Raw genomic sequence first — 19,668 nt, forward strand, 5'->3', positions numbered from 1 at the left:
TTGATTGCGGGCACATCCCCAGTGGGGAGTGTGCAGGAGGCAGCTGGTCGATGTTTCTCTCTCATCGATGTTTCTAACTCTCTCCCTTCCTCTCTCCCTTCCTCTCTGAAAAAAAATCAATAAAATATATTTTATTTTATTTATTTATTTTTTTTTTAGGATTTTTTTTTTTTATATTTTATTGATTTTTTACAGAGAGGAAGGGAGAGAGATAGAGAGTTAGAAACATCGATGAGAGAGAAACATCGATCAGCTGCCTCCTGCACATCTCCCACTGGGGATGTGCCCGCAACCCAGGCACATGCCCTTGACCGGAATCGAACCCGGGACCCTTTAGTCCGCAGGCCGACGCTCTATCCACTGAGCCAAACCAGTTTCGGCAATAAAATATATTTTAAAAAATAAAATAAAGAGAGACAAGGTAAAGGAGATGTATGAGGCTGCTGTTGGTGTAACACGGCATACTGTATTACAGCCAACCTTTTTTTATAAGTAGAAAGAGTACACTCTAAAATTAAAAAATATATATGGCATAATAAATACACAAACCAGTACCCGAGTCATTTACTGTCATTATCAATGTACTGTGCTATACTTTTATATGACTGGCAGCACAGTGGTGTGCTTACACCAGCATCACCACAAACACGTGAGTAATGCATGGGCTACACCGTTAAGGTGGCTGTGATGTCACTAGGCCATAGAAATTTTTCAGCTTTGCAGTGAGAGGTAACTGGTTGGATTCCCGGTCAGGGCACATACCCAGGTTGCCAGCCTCGATCCCCAGTAGGGGGCGTGCAGGAGGTGGCTGATCTTTGGCTCTCAGTCCCTCGCTCTCCCTCTCCCTTCCTGTCTAAAAATCAACAATAATAAAAAAGCACTCATTTTTATTTTCACTTCTGAAGGTCAGGAATCTAAACTCAGTCTCACTGGGCTGACATCAAGGTGTTGGCAGGGCTGCGCGCCCTCTGGGTCTCTGGGAAGAATCGGTCAGTTCCCTGGCCTTTTCCAGCTTCTAGAGCTACATTCCTTGCATTCATTGCCTCTGATCCCCTCCTCCATCTTCAAAGCTGCAGTGTAGCCCCTTGCTTCGGGGTCACACTGTACAGTTAGGGAGCACCTGGATATCTCACGATCCTTAGCTTCATCACACCTGCAAAGTCCCTTTTGCCAGGTAAGGAGACATTCACGGGGTCCAGGGATCAGTGCCTGCAGATCTCTGGGGACCATTTTTCAGCCTGCCCAGGGAATATTACCATTCAAATAAGGTGGTCGGGAAAGGCCTCAGAGAGGAAAGGACTTTCGAGGGAGGAAGCCACGCAGAGATCTGGGAAAGAAGCTTCCAGACAGACGGAGGAGCAACTACAAAGGCCAGGAGGAGGCAGGAGGCAGCCATTCTAAGATGGCTCCCAACCCTCCGGGCTCCTGGTGTTCACGCCCTGAAGTAACCCCGCCCTGAGCATGGGCCGGATGTAGTGACGTATCCTAAGGAATGGAATACAGCAAAAGTGATGGACTGTCCCTTCTGACATTAGGTTATGAAAGACAGTGACTTCCCTCTGTGCCCCTCTCTCTGGCTCTGCTTGCTTTCTTGCTTTGATAAAGCCAGCTGGCCTCAGAGATGCCCTCGTGCCAGGGACCTCAGGGAGTTCCCTGCTGACATCCAGCAAGGAAATGAATCCTGCCAGCAGCCACCTCCTGAGCTTAGTGGTAGATTACTTCCAAGTTGAGCTGAAGGCCTGCAGCTGTGTTCAATTCCTGACCTACAGAAACCATCCCATATAATAAAAGCCTAATATGCACATAGACCGAACAGTGGAACGACCAGTCGCTATGATGTGCACTGACCACCAGGGGAGACGCTCAATGCAGGAGCTGCCCCCAGCCCGCAAGCCCCAGGCCAGCCAAGGCAGGTACCAGCGGGCGCCCCCCCCCCCCCCGATCACCCCACCAGTCACCCCACAGAGGGAGGCAACTGGTGGCGGTGGCAGGGCCGGTGAGTGGGCGGTGCCAGGCTAGCCAAAGTGGGTGCCAGTGGGGCCCCCCCAATCACCCCACCGGTCGCCGCACAGATCTGCCCTGATCACTGGCCAGGCTTAGGGCCCTACCCATGCATGATTTTCGTGCACTGGGCCTCTAGTGAGATAATAAATGCTATTGTTCTCCCACCATTACATTTGGGGGTAAGTTGTTTTGCAGATTAGCTGACGAATGCAGGCTGGTGCTGGGTGGAAGGGCCAGGAGGCCGAGTGTGTCTGGGAGGAGTGTGTAAGAAAGAGAACAGTGGGAAATGACGTCAGGCAGGTGACAGGGTGCTTAGCACAATGCCTGGCACATATAAACCCAATGCTCAGTTTCATTTTATTATTTTCTTGGTTTGAAGATGTGCTCCCTCTGTTCCCCCTCCCCCATTTTATTTTATTTTTAATACCAGAGGTATGGTGCACAAAATTTGTGCATGGGTAGGGACCCTAGGCCTGGCCAGCGATCAGGGCCAATCTGTGGGGCAACCAGCAGGGCGACTGGGGGCCCCCGCTGGAATCCACCTTGGCTGGCCTGGGGCCTGCAGGCTGGGGGCAGCTCCTGCATTGAGCATCTGCCCCCTGGTGGTCAGTGGACATCATTCCAGTTGGTGGACCAGTTGTTCTACCATTTGGTCAATTTGCATATTAGGCTTTTATTATATAGGATATTTTTATTGATTTCAGAGAAGAAGGGAGAGGGAGAGAGAGATAGAAACATCAATGATGAGAGAGAATCATTGATCAGTTGCCTCCTGCACACTCCCTACTGGGAATCAAGCCCACAACCCAGGCATGTGCCCTGACCAGGAATCGAACCATGATCTCCTCCTGGTTCATAGGTTGACACTCATTCGCTGAGCCATGCCGGCCAGGCTGTTTTTTTGTCTTGTTTTTTATTAATCCTCATCCAAGGATATTTTTTCATTGATTTTTAGAGAGAGTGGAAGGGAGAGGGAGAGACAGAGAGAAACATCGATGTGAGAAAGACATATCAATTGGTTGCCTCCAGCACACACCCTGACCAGGGCCGGAGAACATGGCCTTGACTGGAATCAGTCCACAGGCTCATGCTCTATCCACTGAGTCAAACCGGCTAGGGCGCCCCACAGCTATTTCTGAAGCAAACACATAAAAGCGAGCACTTATTGAAAGCTTAATATGTGCTAAACCCAGTTATAACAGCTTTATGTGGGTTAGTTTAAGTGTCACCTACACTGTAGATAACCTAATTTTACATGCTTCGAATATAAGAAAATGCAACACCAGAGACGTCAAGTAATTACATCAGGGTCACACAGGTAGTGGAGTGGAGTCAGGATTTGGACCCAAGCATTCTGGTCCCAAAGTCCACAACTTAACCACCAAACCACGGTGCCTGTACATTACTGCCTGATTTAGACAGTATGTGGCAATTAGTAGGAGCTCAGTAAATGAGGGGCGTTATTTATCCCAGAGGAGTTTAGGGCACAGCAGGTATTATAAGTGCATGTTTGCCTGGTATGGCGAAGCCATTCCTAACTCGTGGGCCCTGAAGGCGTTCCCCATTTCCCTGTCATTTCCCCTAGAGTGGTTCTCAACCTTATGGCCCTTTAAATACAGCTCCTCATGTTGTGACCCAACCATAAAATTATTTTCGTTGCTACTTCATAACTGTAATGTTGCTACAGTTATGAATCGTAATGTAAATATCTGATATGCAGGATGGTCTTAGGCGACCCTTGTGAGAGGATCGTTGGATCACCCAAGGGGTCGCGACCCACAGGTTGAGAACCGCTGCGCACGCTCTTCGCTCCTCAGATAATCCGGGCAGATGCGGGAAGACCAAATCCTAATGAATGGGATCGATTCTCTCGGTTCTCTTCCTTGCCTGTTTCGTTCTTGGTCCTCGGCGCTCCTCAGCGACGCGGGCCTCCCTCGGGAGCCCACCCTCGCATTGCCGTGCGCACGCGCACTATCCCTATTGGCTCCACCCCAATAGAGTGACGGGCAGGACCAACCAATGGCGTTGCGAGGAAGGTGGAGCGGCGCCTCGAGGACGCCCCACGGATCCTGCCTCATTGAATATTTATGAGGGAGGCGGGTTGACGCCGCTTCCTGCCGCGACCGGCGCCATGAAGTGAGATGGGGCCGGGGTTTGCGGCTCGCTAGCGGGAGCGGGGTCCTGGAAGATGGGGGGACTGGAGGGCACGCTCGGGGCCGCTGCGGGGGGAGGGGTGGCCGAGGGGGTGAGGTGGGGACAGACTCGGGGACCTACGGTGCGGTAACGGGGATGGGCAGCGGGGCGATGCCGAGGGGACCCAGAGGCTCTTGGGGAACTGGGGTACGTCCGAGGGGGCCCGACGGGCCGGGCAGGTAACCTCTCTCGGCCCGACGACTGGGGAGTAGAGGGGCCGGAGGGGGGCCGAGGGGCCGCGGAACTGACCGGACAGCCCCGCCGCCAGGCTCAACGTGGACGGGCTGCTGGTCTACTTCCCGTACGATTACATCTACCCGGAGCAGTTCTCCTACATGCTGGAGCTCAAGCGCACGCTCGACGCCAAGGTGCGTGGAGCCCGCGGGCGCCGGGGGGCTGGACGGAGATCGAGGTCCTCGGAGGGCAGCCCGCGCGCCCAGCCTCTCCCCTAAAGTGGGACTAGTTACAGTAGCAGCAGCTGACACTCGGAGGCGGCGCTGCGCCGCGGTTGGGAAGGGTAGACGCTGGGCTCGGCTGCCTGAGCTGGAATCCTGCTTGCCCCGCTGTGTGCCTTCGGGTAAACCACCTAACCTCTCTGTGCCGTCCGCGAGATGGGCGTAGCAGCACCGCCTGCCTCCGAGGTCCGTGGGAGGGTTACAGGAGTTCATTCGCTAAGTCAGGGAGCGGTTCTCACCTGGGGGTGGTTTTGACCCCCCGGGGGACATGCGGCCGTGTCTGGAGACATTTCATGGAGGGAGTGGGGGTGCTGCTGGCATCTGGTAGGTAGAGCCCACAGGTGCTGATAAACATCTTACAGGGCGCAGGGCAGACCTCCACGACCACGTGTTATCCCATCCCCAAATGTCAAGAGAGCCCAGGGTGGCAAACCCTGATGTGAGACACTTAAAAATACTGCTAGAGAAAAAAAAAGAGCCGTAACCGGTTTGGCTCAGTGGATAGAGCATCGGCCTGCAGACTGAAAGGTCCCAGGTTCGATTCCAGTCAAGGGCATGTACCTTGGTTGTGGGCACATCCCCAGTGGGAGGTGTGCAGGAGGCAGCTGATCGATGTTTCTAACTATCTCTCTCCCTTCCTCTCTGTAAAAAATCAATAAAATATATATTTAAAAAATGTATATATTTAAAAAAAAAATACTGCCAGGCGCAGAGTAAGTGCTGGAAGGGTTTGCTAAATTAAAAGAAAAAGGGCTCTCCTAGCCCTGTGGCTCAGCTGGTTGAGCCCCCTCCCATGCCCAGGGCACATCCTGGCTGCGGCTGGGTCCCCAGGAAGGGGCGTGCAGGAAGCAGCCCATCCATGTTTCTCTCACTGATGTTGCTCTCTCCCTGTCCTTTCCTCTCGCTCTCTCAAATCAATAAAAACGTATTTAAAAAGTGAAAGAAAAGGGGCTCACTATATTCAGATACTATGCTAAATGTTTAACCCACAGTTTCTCATTAGAGCTTAGTAGGCCCATTTTAGAGATGAGGCTACTGAGGCCAGAGAGGTGAAGGCATTTGCCCAAGACCCCTCAACGAAGAGGTGGCAGGAGTGGGGTTCAAATCCACTGCTCCTGGGGCCCACACTTGCAATTGCTGTGTTGTCCTGCCGTTCCAAGATAGTGATTTTAGTGGGGAGTGGGGTGTCCCCAGAGTTTGTGCCCCTGAAGTTCTGAGAGTCTGCGTCTTGTTCCTCTCACTCCCAACACGCAGGGTCATGGAGTTCTGGAGATGCCCTCAGGAACTGGGAAGACAGTGTCCCTGTTGGCCCTGATCATGGCATATCAGCGGGTAGGTGACCCTCTGGGCCTGTGGAGGGGAAAGGGGGATAGGGGCCAGGGCTGAGCCATTGTTGTTGGCAGGCGTATCCGCTGGAGGTGACTAAACTCATCTATTGCTCAAGGACAGTGCCTGAGATTGAGAAGGTGAGCTGGGGCCAATCTTCATGCTCCCCCACTTTTCCTGGGCCTCACTGGTCCCCCCGGGTGGTTGCCATCACTGTGGGGGGGGGGGCTGGGGCATGGCTGGGTGGGGGCTTGTGCTTTCAGGGAGGCCAAGTCCCCTGCCTCCTGGGCTGGCACAGGTGATTGAGGAGCTTCGGAAGTTGCTCAACTTCTATGAGAAGCAGGAGGGTGAGAAGCTGCCGTTCTTGGGGCTGGCGCTGAGCTCTCGGAAGAACCTGTGCATCCATCCTGAGGTGAGTGCCCATGCCCCTCCTTGCCCTGAGCCCAGGGCTGAGGAAACTCTTCATCCACCAGGAGTTTTCTCGGGGAGATCGGCAGGGGCCGCACACAGAGTTCTCTCCTCACTTTTCAAAGTCGACTCATTGCTCATGGCCAAGGCAAGCACACTGCTTCCGGGGAGCCTTCCCCCTTTCCCCCCAGCCTAGGACACGTTACAAAGGCACTTCCTGGAGTCCAGCAGGCCTGGGTTCCTGGCTCTGAAGCATTAGTTGTGAAATTTTTTTTTATATATACTTTATTGATTTTTTTTTACAGAGAGGAAGGGAGAGGGATAGAGAGTTAGAAATACCGATGAGAGAGCAACATCGATCAGCTGCCTCCTGCACACCCCCTACGGGGGATGTGCCCGCAACCAAGGTACATGCCCTTGACCGGAATCGAACCTGGGACCTTTCAGTTCGCAGGCCGATGCTCTATCCACTGAGCCAAACCAGTCAGGGCAGTTGTGAATTTTTTTTTTTTTAATATATTTTATTGATTTTTTACAGAGAGGAAGGGAGAGGGATAGAGAGTTAGAAACATCGATGAGAGAGAAACATCGATCAGCTGCCTCCTGCACATCTCCCACTGGGGATGTGCCCGCAACCCAGGTACATGCCCTTGACCGGAATCGAACCCGGGACCCCTCAGTCCGCAGGCCGACGCTCTATCCACTGAGCCAAACCGGTTTTGGCTGTTGTGAAATTTTTAAAAAATATATATTTTTATTGATTTCAGAGAGGAAGGGAGAGAGAGAGAGAGATGAGAATCATTGATCGGCTGCCTCCTGCATGCCCACAGTGGGGATTGAGCCCACAACCTGGGCAAATGCCCTGAAGGGGAATTGAACCGTGACCTCCTGGTTCATGGGTTGATGCGCAACCACTGAGCCACACCAGCTGGACAGTTGTATAATTTTGCTTAGGTGATTTCTGGAATCTGGGCCTCAGTTTTCCTTTCTGTTAAATAAGTGTAAAGTCCCTGCTTCATCCAGTTGATAAGATTAGGTGAGATAATGTATGTGTAGTCCTTAGCATGTACAAAGAGCTAGAAGAATATGAGAAATTTTCATGTTATGAATAGATATATGACACATAGAATATTAGTTTTTATTTAATTATGTTATAAAGGCACAGGTCTCACTGCACCAGAAATTGTTGTAAGCACTTAACGTGTAACTCATGGAGTATGTATTCTGTAAAATTATCTGTAAGAATATGTCAGAAATAATATAGATGATGGAGGGTAATGAAGTAGCAGCACAGCCTTGGCGGCTGATGAAATGGGAACGAACGGGGGAGGGAAGGGTCGGCAGCCGCAGAGCCTTCCTGTTGGTGAAGGAAAGGCTTTGTGTTGGGGACAGGCAGCCTGGGCTGTGACGCTGCCACCTGCAGAGCCTCAGAGGGCACGGAGCCGGGCAGGGGCAGGGCAGTTTGTCAGACTGTGTGGTCAGACCCTCTTCTGATTCTGAGACTTTGCCACGGTCCTGGTTGTTTGCATTTTGAAAGATTGAGCAGTTACCCTTGATCTACACACTAAGGAATCTTCAAGGCTTAGTGGTGTGTTTGTTTGTTTTTGAGGTTTAATTGACATATTTGTTGTGGGTGTACAACGTAATGATTTGATATTTGTATACACCTCAAAATGATTACCGCAACAAGTCCAGTCACCTTACATAGTTATAATTTTTTGTGTGTGATGTGAACTTTTAAGATCTATTCTCGCCCTGACCGGTTTGGCTCAGTGAATAGAGCGTTGGCCTGCGGACTCAAGGGTCCCAGGTTCGATTCCGGTCAAGGGCATGTACCTTGGTTGCGGGCACATCCCCGGTGGGAGTGTGCGGGAGGCAGCTGATCGATGTTTCTCTCTCATCAATGTTTCTAACTCTCTATCCCTGTCCCTTCCTCTCTGTAGAAAATCAATAAAATATATATATATATATATATATATATATATATATATATAAAAATTTGTCTTAAAAAAAAAAATCTATTCTCTTAGCAACTTTCAAATATGCAATATAGTATTCACTATAGTCACATGCTGTGCATCCTCAGGACTTGTTTTTTTTAACTGGAAGTTTGTACCTTTTGCCCACTTTCACCCATTTCACCCATCCCTACCCCACCTCTGGCAACCACCAATCTCCTCTCTATCTATGAGCGTGGTTGTTTCTTTTTTCTTTTTCTTTAGATTCTCTACATACGTGAGGTCATATGTAATTTGTCTTTCTCTGTGTGACTTATTTCACTTAGCGTAATGCCCTGCAGGTCCACCCACATTGTCACAATGTTTCCTTTTTCATGGCTGAATAATAGTCCATTGTACACAGGGCTTAATGTTTTAAAAGTAATAATTTTAGAGTAACACTTTTGCCATTCTTTCACCCCTGCAGTAAGTCCCCAAGTGTCTTAACTGTTTATCATTGAAACCGGTTGAGGTTTGAGTTTTCCAAAAATCCCCTCGCCCCACCCCAGAGAGAACAGCTTCCCATCCCCCCAGGAGTGAGGTGTAGAACCCCAGGTTCCAGGAGTGGTCGGGCTTTTCAGGACGTGTCAGTGCTGAGATGCACCCCCCCGCCCTGCTCCCCAGGTAACACCCCTGCGCTTTGGGAAGGATGTCGATGGAAAATGCCACAGCCTCACAGCCTCCTACGTGCGGGCGCAGTACCAGCGGGACCCCAGCCTGCCCCACTGCCGCTTTTACGAGGTGCCTGCCAGGACAGGGCGAAGGGAGGGCGGGCAGCAGCCCGTGACAGCCCACCTCTCTGACCCCCAGGCACCCTCTCGCCCTGCCCCAGGAATTTGACATTCATGGGCGCCAGGTGCCCCTCCCCGCTGGCATCTACAACCTGGATGACCTGAAGGCCGTGGGGCGGCGCCAGGGCTGGTGCCCATACTTCCTTGCCCGGTACTCGGTGAGGAGACTGGCAGGGGGTGGGCAGAGGGCATGTGTGAGGATTGCAGGCTGCCTGCCCATTTGACTGCCTGTGTCTGTCTGTCTGCCTGTATCGCCCTCTGGGTCTGTGCCTCTGTCTGTCTCTGTCAACTTGCTTATTTTTGTGCCTGGCCTGTGTTTGTCTGTCCTCGCCTCACCTCTGTGGGCCTGTGAGGAAGGGAGTGGTAGTGTGGGTGGGTGGGAGGTCGCATGGTTCAGGGATTAGGGTGGCAGGCAGGCTTGGTGTAACCCTCCTCCCCTCTCCCCTGCAGATCCTGCACGCCAACGTGGTGGTCTACAGCTACCACTACCTCCTGGACCCCAAGATTGCAGACCTGGTGTCCAAGGAGCTGGCCCGCAAGGCCGTTGTGGTCTTCGACGAGGCCCACAACATTGGTGAGGAGGGCGCCAGGGAGGTGATGCCAGCCCCTCAGGCTGCTACCCAGGCTCTGCCTGCCTGAGCCGGCCTTCCCCTCCCCCTCCTCTCCAGACAATGTCTGCATCGACTCCATGAGCGTCAACCTCACCCGCCGGACCCTGGACAGATGCCAGGGCAACCTGGAGACCCTGCAGAAGACAGTGCTCAGGTGGGGGTGGGGCAGCAGTAGGCCCTGTGCCCTCCTGGCCCCTGCCTCTCCCGAGCCCCCGTTCTCTGCCTGACCCGCCTCCAGGGACACCAGCCCTGTCCCGATGTCCCCTCCGGGGTCACCCGCTCTCCCTCCACCCCGTCTCCCTGCAGGATCAAGGAGACGGACGAGCAGCGCCTGCGTGAGGAGTACCGCCGCCTCGTGGAGGGGCTGCGGGAGGCCAGTGTCGCCCGGGAAACCGACGCCCACCTGGCCAACCCCGTGCTGCCCGACGAGGTGCTGCAGGGTGAGCTGCCGCCCGCCTCGGCCGCTCCCTGTCCCCGTCCCCCCCCCCCCCCCCCGGGTGGGTGGCGGCTGACCCCTTGTCCCCGCAGAGGCGGTGCCGGGCTCCATCCGCACGGCCGAGCACTTCCTGGGCTTCCTGCGGCGGCTGCTGGAGTACGTCAAGTGGCGGCTGCGCGTGCAGCACGTGGTGCAGGAGAGCCCCCCCGCCTTCCTGAGCGGCCTGGCCCAGCGCGTGTGTATCCAGCGCAAGCCCCTCAGGTGCGCCCCGCCGGCGGGGGGGAAGGGGATCGGGTCCCCGCCGGCGGCCTTGTCCTCTGCGCCTGTGGCCTGGGGTCTCCATGTAGCCAATGTCAGGCGTGTAAGTGAGGAGTGGGGGGCTCAGGAGCGTGCCTGGCACCTGTCGGCCAGAGCAGGCGGGTCCCAGGGCAAGTCCTGTGTTGGGCAGGGGCCTGGCAGGCAGCAGTGACCTGACCAGAGAATTTACCGGAAGCGTTGGATGGAGACGCTGTTTGCAGAGGGGTGGGCAGGGCGGAGCCAGCAGGGCACCTGTGAGAGCTCAGAGGTAGTTCCACCCCAGGCCCTAAGGAGGGGCTCCTGACAAGACCCGGCAGGTGGGAGCCCCTGGGCCCCTCCATTGCTTCCCCACCCCCAGCCTGAGGACAGGAGAAGGGATCTGGCAGGAGGGCCGGGCTCGCTGGACTCTCCTGCGCTTTCTGGTTAGGTCACCAGTCCTCTCTGGGCGTCAGGCTCCTCCTCTGTAAAATGGGGCGGGGGTCCCCTTTCACGCAGGTTTCTGGTGGCTCATGAGAAAGCCGTGATGGCAGTGCCCGCCCTGTCGTAGGACTGACGATGAGCTAAGCACTTAGTATCCCCTGCCTCATGGAGTCTGTGGTGTCCCGCCTGCAGATGAGGACACTGTGGCCCCCGGGGAAGCCATTGCCCCACCCCCACCCCTCACCCAGCACTGAGTGGGCTATTGTGCAAAGCCAGGCCTGAGAGCGCCGAGGCCCTGGGTTGCTCTGCCTCTGATGGGTGGAGCGGCCCACGATGTGGCCTTGCTTGCCTCCCCCCAGAGGGGAGGCTTGTGAGGGCAGAGATGGGGTCCCAGCACCCACCACATGTGCCCGAGGACCTGCTTTGTGCTGGGGACACAGTGGTGACCGAGACAGCGCTGGCCCTGCCCCTGCCCTCCAGGCTCACAGCCTCAGTGGGGAGACAGACCATCTCCAGACAGAGACCACCCCAAGCAGCTGGGGCCGGGAGGGGGAGCCCAGAGACACACCCCATCCAGCCGGGAGTCGGGGTGGGAGGGGGTGCGGAAGACAGACGAAGAAATGGCCTTCAGGAGCCGGTTTTAAACTCTGGAGCCAGACGGTCCTGCTCCAGAACCTGCCTGTCCCCAAGGGGTGAGAGCCTGAGGCCCAGTGGTCAGTGTTTGTGGCCGGGTGGCCTGTGTGCATGGGTGTGACCGCGTGTGTGAGCCTGCGAGGCTGTGTGAGCATGTGGGACTCCGATGCTGTGTGTCGGCAGGATGGCCGAGTGTGACAGACGGATGAGGTTCTGGGTGTACGTGTGTGACATGTGGCCGAGCAGGGTCACGTGGCTGGGATTCTGGGTGTGGCTGTGGAGCTCCTACTTTGACAAGAGCCTGCGTGTGAGATTTTGTGACCGTGTGTGACGTGGGACCACGTGACTGGGGTGTGTGGTTATTTCTCTGGGTGCCAATGGGCGCTGTAAATGTGCGGGCACAGAGGTGACCGCGCAGCCCCAGTCCCTGCCCTCACTGTGGAGATAGGTGCTCTGACAGCGGAGGAGGGGCTGCTGGTCCTGTCTGTCCTTCCCCCTCCCCCTCCCCCTCACCCCATGTGGCCTCCCCACCAGGTTCTGCGCTGAACGCCTCCGCTCCCTCCTGCACACCTTGGAGATCGCGGACCTCGCGGACTTCTCCCCGCTCACGCTCCTGGCTAACTTTGCCACCCTCGTCAGCACCTACGCCAAGGGTGAGTGCACCTCTTCCCGCCTCGGCCGCCCCCTGGCAGCTGGAATCAGGATCCCATTGGGTCCGGAGGGTTGTCTGTGGGACTTGGACACTCGGGACCTTGTAGAGCTGGGCTCAGGAGTTTGGGCTTTGAGGGCACTGGGCAGCCACCAACAGTTTTGAGTGAGCGAGCCTCATGCTCAGATTTGTGCTGTGAGAGGCTCCCTCTGTCTGCAGACTGGAGGAGGGGGTGGGGGTGGGGGTGGCGATGGTATGAGATGAGGCCAGAGAGGTTCTCTGGGGTCAGCTCACACTTAGGGTGTGGCAAGGACCTGATTGTTCTTTTTTAAACAAAATCTATTTTTATTGATTTCATGCCGGGGTCCAGCCCCAGGGGTCCAGGGGTTCCCAGAGGTGTGGACGGAGTGGGCGAAGAATGATTTACATGGAGACAGCGTTCAGAACTCTCTAGCTCTCTCTAGTCTCCGTGGATCTTCCTGTGCCTGGCTGAGGCCACAGAGAAAGATCCGGAGGCAAACTGAGCCTTTATTTTATAGTCAGAGGTAAACAAGGTAGTGGTTACCAAAGTTACACTGCTTTTGTGAGTTTCACTTGTTTACACTGTTCTTGTGAGTTTCACTTGTTTTTGTTCTTGTTCTTGCTGGACTTCCCTCAGCCCATTAGCTTCCCAGGTAAGATCTAGGGAGCGTCATAAGGTCAAGCCTAATTATGCTAAGAGGACGGTGCCCTCTAAGCTGGGACTTGTTTGTGACTTTGCCAACAGGTCAGTCCGAGGTTTAACCCTGTAGCGGCTCCCCACAATTTCAGAGAGGAAGGGAGAGGGAGAGAGAGAAACATCAATGATAAGAGAAAATCATTGATTGGCTGCCGCCTGCACGCCCCCTACTGGGGATCGAGCCCACAATCTGGGCATGTGCCCCTGACTGGACGTGAACCCGGGACCCTTCAGTCCTCCGGCCAACGCTCTATCCACTGAGCCCAACTGGCCAGGGCAGGACCTGGTTGTTCTGTTCCTGTTGGCACTGGGGAGCCATGGCAGGTTCTGAGCAAGGGAGGGGCAGGGGCAGATTTGCACTTTAGAAACATTCTCCCCGAGGGACTGGGGGCAGATAGATGGAGCCTGGCCAGGGCTGGATGAGAGAGAGGAAAGGGAAGGGAAGGGTTGGGAAGGTGGGAGGTAGAGGCAAGGGCTGCCTGGTGCCTGGGTGTGGGCAGCGTGGGGGGGGGAGCTGAGGGTGATGCCCAGGTTTCCAGCTTGCCGCGAGAGGGGAAGTGCCCCGGAGGCTCTCGCCTTCATCGGTCAGCATTCCCTTCCCTTCCTCAGCGTGAAACTGGCCCGGAGCTCAGTCTGATCCCCGGGGATTACTCCTCTATCCAGGAAACCAGGTCAGGCCTGGCCGGCTGGGCCCGGCCTCGGGGAGGACAAAAGCCCGTTCCCCCACCCCAGGGCCCATCAGAAGCAAGTCCCACCAGAAGCTTCCTCCTGCGTCCATTCCTCTGTCCCGTGCTGTCTTCCCTCCCGGCTGCCTTCCTCCTCTCCTCCCCACTTCCCCATCTACCAGCACCTCACTTTCTTAATGTGTGCTACTCTTGTTTATTTTTTATTGATTTCAGAGGAAGGAGGAGGGGGAAAGGGATGGAAACATCAATGATGAGAGAGAATCACTGATTAGCTGCTTTCTGCACGCCCCCTACGGGGGATCGAGCCCAAAACCCGGGCACATGCCCTGACTGGGAATTGAACCATGACCTGCTAGTTCATGGGTCAACGCTCAACCACCGAGCCACCCCGGCCAGGCACCACCTCACTTTCTTTTACCTGGAACACCCCCCCCCCCCCCGCCGCCATCCTCCTCCGCCCCAACCACCTCCTCCTCCTCCCGATCCCGGCTTAGTGGGATGTCCTTTCTCCGTGAAGTCCTCCCTGACTTCCAGGCTGGGCCTGGCCCACTCTTCTGGGCTCTCCCGTCCCAGCCCTGCCACTTGGGTGGTCATTGTCCGGGGACAGGTCTGTGTCCCCATCACTGAACTGTGAGCCCTGACAGGGCAGGGCCAGAGCTGTCTTGGTCTCTGCTGTGTCCCCAGCACAACGGGTGGGAGCTGTGAGCCCAGTGAGCGAGGCGACCACAGTGGTTCAGGCAGGAGGCGATGGCAATGACTGTGGGGGCGGGGCGGAGTCAGATTGCAGATCGACTTTGGAGCAGTGATGGCTTAGACCAGTGGTTCTCAACCTTGGCTGCACATTAGAATCACCTGGGAATCTTTTTAAAACCCGGATTTCTGGGCCTCATCCTCCGGAAATTCTGTTTCTTTGTTACTAATGTTGTGGCCTCACCCCATGACAAAGAAACAGAATTTCCGGAGGATGAGGCCCAGAAATCCAGGTTTTAAAAAGATTCCCAGGTGATTCTAATGTGCAGCCAAGGCTGAGAACCGCGGACGGAGAGGCGAGGGGCAGGCTGGAGGGGCAGGGCGGGCTCTCCTGGCCCTGGAGGAGCCCGAGGAGGAGCTCCCTGAACGCTTGTGCAGGCGTTGGTTCTGAGCACGCGCGGGCAGGCTGGGTGTATTTTGGACTCGGGTGCCTGGGTTTTGGGCTTGGGCTGTAGGTGGCTGGCCCCGTTCACTGAGGGGGTGGGGACTGGCGAGGGGCATGGCCATCACTGGCACCAGCATTCTCACCGGCCTCTGGTAGGTTTCACCATCATCATCGAGCCCTTTGACGACAGGACCCCAACCATTGCCAACCCCATCCTGCACTTCAGGTGAGCCCTCAGCCCCAGCAGGGGTGTGACTGGACTGTGGGGCCTCAGCCCCTGGCCTGGCCTTCACCACCCTCGCCTGCTTCCCACAGCTGCATGGACGCCTCGCTGGCCATCAAACCCGTCTTCGAGCGCTTCCAGTCTGTCATCATCACATCTGGGGTGAGGACCTTCTCTGTCCCCGCCCTCCCCTCGGGGGCTCCTGGTTCTGCCCAGTCCTGCTAAGATCCCTCCTGTCGTCCCCACCACAGACGCTGTCCCCACTGGACATCTACCCCAAGATCCTGGACTTCCACCCTGTCACCATGGCAACCTTCACCATGACACTGGCCCGGGTCTGCCTGTGCCCCATGGTACGTGGGAGAGGGGTGGGTGACGGGTGGGAAGATGGGAGCGAGTGGCTGACTCTCCTCCCTCTGCTCCCTCTGCTGATCAGGCAGGAGAGCTGTACAGCTCAGGGCACAGATCCTGGGTTCAGACAGACCTGGGCACTCCCCGTGGGCGTGCTCTCCCAGTCTCCGCCTTCTCATCTGTAAACGGGAATGCCGCCTCCGTGATCTCCAAGGCGGTGGAGGGGAGAGTGAGCTATGGTTTTTGTTTTTGTTTTTCAGAGAGGGAGAGGAACAGAGAGAGAAACATTGATGAGAAACATCGATCAGCTGCCTCCCAGACGCCCCCTACTGGGGACAGAGCCCACAACCGGTGCATGTGCCCTGAAAGGGAGTTGAACGGTGACCTCTTGGTACATGGGACAGTGCTCAATCTACTGGGCAGCAGTGAAACATTTTTTAAAGAGTCAAAAAGGAGATCAGCCAGGACTTTGGACTCAGGGCTGGGCAGGTTTCGCGCCTCCATTAGTTTGTGACAGACGTCCCAGAGTGCTGCGGCTGGGGAATGGCTTTTCCAGTGCTGACCATGCACTGCACATGGTTTTGTGAGGGGCCGGTGGGGGTGCCCCAGTGGCTGTCAAGGTCACGGTGAGAAGCGTTCTCCTGGAACCACCTGGCTGGAGGCTGGGGCGGCTGGAGCGTGCTTGCTGGTGGGGAACATGGGCAGAACTGGGTTCAGTTCCGTCTCTGCTGTTTATTTGCCATGTGACCTGGGGCAGGCGACTCACCTCTTCTGCGCCTTCGGTGATTTTTCCATGCAGTACTGATAACAGGGTCGTTCCTTCCATGACACTGTGTCTATAAAAAGCTTAGAACAGCCCTAGCTGACAACCAGAACCTGCACATCACGGTGGTCGCTGCTTCGCTTATTCGCTGCTTCGCTTATTGTGATGTCTCCTGCTCTCCTCAGATCATCGGCCGTGGCAACGATCAAGTGGCCATCAGCTCCAAATTCGAGACCCGGGAAGATATTGGTATGCTGCCCGTGGGAGCTCATGGCGGGGGCTGGTTTGGGTTCCGAGAGGGGAGGTTTAGCCGTCAGTATGGCCTGTCTTGCTGCGGTAACAAATACTCCCACGTCAAAGTGGCTTCACATAGAGGTTGCTTCTTGCCCCTGGTCCGTGCATTGTGGATTGCGGGGGCCTGCCCAGTGTCACCTCTGGGAACCTCCACCGTTGGGCACGTCACAGCTGTGGTGAGACGTGACAGGAGGGATCGTGGTGAATGGCACACTGTCTACAGAGGTGCCCACCTGGGAGTGGCACGCAGCCACTTCCCTCATTTCATTGGCCGTGGCAAGTCACATGGCCAGGCCTCCCACCGGCCTGCGAGGAGAAGTGGAATGTGTATGTGTGAACAGCCCTCCAGGTGGCTCACTGGGGCCTCTATGAGCCCCAAGTTCAAGACCAGGCATTAGACAGGAATGAATGCTGACCGGGGTGGGGAAGAGGGCCCAGGCCAGCGGAAGGTGCAACCTCTGACCCCTCCCAGCGGTGATCCGGAACTACGGGAACCTCCTGCTGGAGATGTCTGCCGTGGTCCCCGATGGCATTGTGGCCTTCTTCACCAGCTACCAGTACATGGAGAGCACCGTGGCCTCCTGGTACGAGCAGGTACGCTCGCCACGCCCAGGAAGGCCCTGGCTTCTCCGATCTTGGCTCTGCCCGTCTGTGCCATAGGGGGCAGGAGAGCGTATAGGACACGTATGAGCAGTTTAAAGCACAAACAGTGTACACCCGGGGCCCTTCCCCACCTCCGGGCTAAGAACTAGCATTACAGCCTCTGGGCCCTCCAAGGCCTACCCCTCAGGAGACGGAACCACACCCTGCCTCCCCCGTCCTGGTTCCCTTGCTGGTCTTTTGGGGTGACCACCATGCCTGTGCCCCTCAGCGCATGTGGCTTGACCTGGGTAGCAGGCAAGACTCTCCCTGGGTGCTGTGCTGTAAGAGGAAGGATTTGGAGGACTAGACTGGAACAGAAACTCGGGCAGAGAGTGCCCTGGGGGGAGGGGGGGACGGTGAGGTCGTGGGCTTTCTGGACAGGGAGCCAGGACGGGGAGGCAGGATGCAGGGACGGCAGGGGCTGCTCTGTCCTCTCTGCTTCTGAGCGCCCATGGCCCAGCTCTCAGCGGAGGTGAGATAATGGACTTGGCGAATCCGAACACCAGGGAGTGGTGGGTGGGGAGCTCACCCACTCATGGCCAAGACCTTGGTTCTGTCCTCGGGCTCTTTCCACACAGGGGAGGGGCTGCTGGCCCCCGAGCCCCACACCCTGAATGCCAGCTGTGTCCTATTTAAGAAACCTTGCCTGCCCAGGAGATGGCAGTCTCCTGAGTTTCCTAAGAAAGCCCTGTAGCTTTAGCTTTCACACCTAGTCTGTGAGCACCTAGGTTCCTCCTGGTGTATGGTGTGAGGCCGGGGTCAGGGTTCCGTTTTTCCCACATGGAAATCCGGCTGCCCCAGCTCCTCCCCACTGAGGGTTCCAGGTGACCATTGTGGGGGGATGTTTCTCAGCCCTCTGTCCTGTCCTGTTGTCTCTGTGTCAGTCCTGGCCACAGGTCTCTATTACAACATCTGTCACATGTGAAATCTTGTCTCCACAGTCAGTGGCTGGGCAGGGAGGGTCCCGACTGGCTGTCTTGGGCCACATGCCTCCCCAACTTGTCCAAAAGTTGGGAGTGGGGACCGGTTCCCAGGATCACAGGTTTCCTGAAAGGAGGCCGCGGGGCCACCGCCCTCCCTGCTGGGCCTCCACGGGGAGAGAAGTGGCCTGTAGCCCGGGAAGCCCGGGCAGAGCCGAGCTCAGCAGGGACACGGAGAGCGTGACCCTCCTGCCGGCACACTGGCCCGCGTGTCCTTCAGGGCATCCTCGAGAACATCCAGAGGAACAAGCTGCTCTTCATTGAGACCCAAGACGGGGCTGAGACCAGTGTGGCCCTGGAGAAGTACCAGGAGGTGAGGCTGGGCCGGGGGAGGGGGGAGCTGAAAGGAGGGGGGAGGGACAGCTTCGAGGGGCCGTGCATCTGTCTTGGCCTCCCCTCTACAGGCCTGCGAGAACGGCCGTGGGGCCATCCTGCTCTCAGTGGCTCGAGGCAAAGTGTCCGAGGGAATCGACTTTGGTGAGTAAACTAGGCTCTCCCCTCCCCCGCAGCCTTCCTGGAGCCCTGGCCATTTCTGCTGCCCCAGGGGACGCCCACAGCCTGGGCACGCCCAGGGCCTCCCTTCCCTGTCCCTGGGTGCCCGTGGGGCCCTCGGAGCACCCCCACGCCTCCCACTCCCGGGCTGCCTGAGGGTGGCTCCCTCCAGCTGGTCTCGGGGTGACCCCTCTCGCTGTTCCCACACAGTGCACCACTTCGGGCGGGCCGTCATCATGTTTGGCGTCCCCTACGTCTACACGCAGAGCCGCATCCTCAAGGTGAGCAGGCGCAGGATGTTAGGGCCCCTTTTGGGTGCTCCCCCAGGATTTGCACGGGGGAGGGGCTGCTGCAGAGGGACAGGCGTTCGGGACCGGCCCCATCTCGCCGCAGGCGCGGCTGGAATACCTGCGGGACCAGTTCCAGATCCGAGAGAACGACTTCCTCACCTTCGACGCCATGCGCCACGCGGCCCAGTGTGTGGGCCGGGCCATCAGGGGCAAGACCGACTACGGCCTCATGGTCTTCGCCGACAAGGTGGGGGTCGGTCCGCCCGGCCTGGCTGTTCCCCTCATCATCGCCCCAGGGTCCTGACACCTTCCCTCTCTCCCGCCTCCTGCTCAAAGCGGTTTGCCCGGGCGGACAAGCGGGGGAAGCTGCCTCGCTGGATCCAGGAGCACCTCACGGACGCCAACCTCAACCTGACCGTGGACGAGGGGGTCCAGGTGGCCAAGTACTTCCTGAGGCAGATGGCACAGCCGTTCCACAGGGTGAGCTGGAGGGGCCCGCCCTGCTTCCCTTAGCCTCCCACGCGAAGCTGCTTCGGGAAGGTCTCGCTTCCTCCCCACGCCCTCACCCAGCCTGCCCGTGACCAAGGGAGGTTTGTGCGCGCCCACACGCCCGGCCTGGGAACTGCTGGGAGTCCAGGGCTCAGGCGCCAGCGTGTGTCCACGGTAGACGGGCAGGTGCGTGAGCCCCGGCCTCACCCTCCCGTCCTTGCCCGCCAGGAGGATCAGCTGGGCCTGTCCCTGCTGAGCCTGGAGCAGCTGGAGTCCGAGGAGACGCTGCGGAGGATTGAGCAGATTGCACAGCAGCTGTAGGCGAGGTGGGGCAGGGCCATAAAAGGAGTTCCTGTGACTGCGAGTGTTACCTGGCCCTGGGTCC

At 56.8% G+C, this 19,668-nt stretch overlaps 1 protein-coding gene across 3 annotated transcripts; it reads left to right on the forward strand.

The window, feature by feature from the left end:
• The first annotated feature begins 4,071 nt into the window (after positions 1-4,071).
• Positions 4,072-19,641, forward strand: ERCC2 (ERCC excision repair 2, TFIIH core complex helicase subunit). 3 transcript variants are annotated; one of them, XM_036345960.1, is made up of 23 exons: positions 4,072-4,140; positions 4,466-4,565; positions 5,907-5,984; positions 6,056-6,118; positions 6,277-6,390; positions 9,008-9,124; positions 9,216-9,332; positions 9,625-9,748; positions 9,843-9,939; positions 10,092-10,225; positions 10,314-10,482; positions 12,106-12,224; positions 14,916-14,985; positions 15,075-15,144; positions 15,234-15,335; positions 16,282-16,345; positions 16,863-16,984; positions 18,233-18,325; positions 18,417-18,489; positions 18,715-18,785; positions 18,898-19,041; positions 19,131-19,274; positions 19,512-19,641. In XM_036345960.1, exons 1-23 carry the CDS (start codon positions 4,136-4,138, stop codon positions 19,602-19,604), a joined length of 2,283 nt encoding a protein of 760 aa, XP_036201853.1. In that variant the 5' UTR covers positions 4,072-4,135; the 3' UTR covers positions 19,605-19,641. The 3 variants fall into 3 exon arrangements, 2 of the variants coding, with proteins under 2 accessions (XP_036201853.1, XP_036201854.1); XM_036345961.1 differs by lacking the exon at positions 4,072-4,140 and adding an exon at positions 4,313-4,344; XR_004973618.1 differs by lacking the exons at positions 18,898-19,041; positions 19,131-19,274; positions 19,512-19,641 and having other exon boundaries at positions 17,974-18,325; positions 18,715-18,784.
• Positions 19,642-19,668: the final 27 nt, after the last annotated feature.

This window comes from Myotis myotis, unplaced genomic scaffold, assembly GCF_014108235.1.
Source record: "Myotis myotis isolate mMyoMyo1 unplaced genomic scaffold, mMyoMyo1.p scaffold_m19_p_19, whole genome shotgun sequence".
Taxonomy (NCBI): domain Eukaryota; kingdom Metazoa; phylum Chordata; class Mammalia; order Chiroptera; family Vespertilionidae; genus Myotis; species Myotis myotis.

Bases quoted from the DNA above. Each gene is read 5' to 3' on its own strand.
- ERCC2 (XM_036345960.1), top strand. The intron at 9,125-9,215 runs GTGCCTGCCAGG...GCCCTGCCCCAG, and splicing joins CCCACTGCCGCTTTTACGAG to GAATTTGACATTCATGGGCG. The intron at 15,145-15,233 runs GTGAGGACCTTC...TCCCCACCACAG, and splicing joins CTGTCATCATCACATCTGGG to ACGCTGTCCCCACTGGACAT.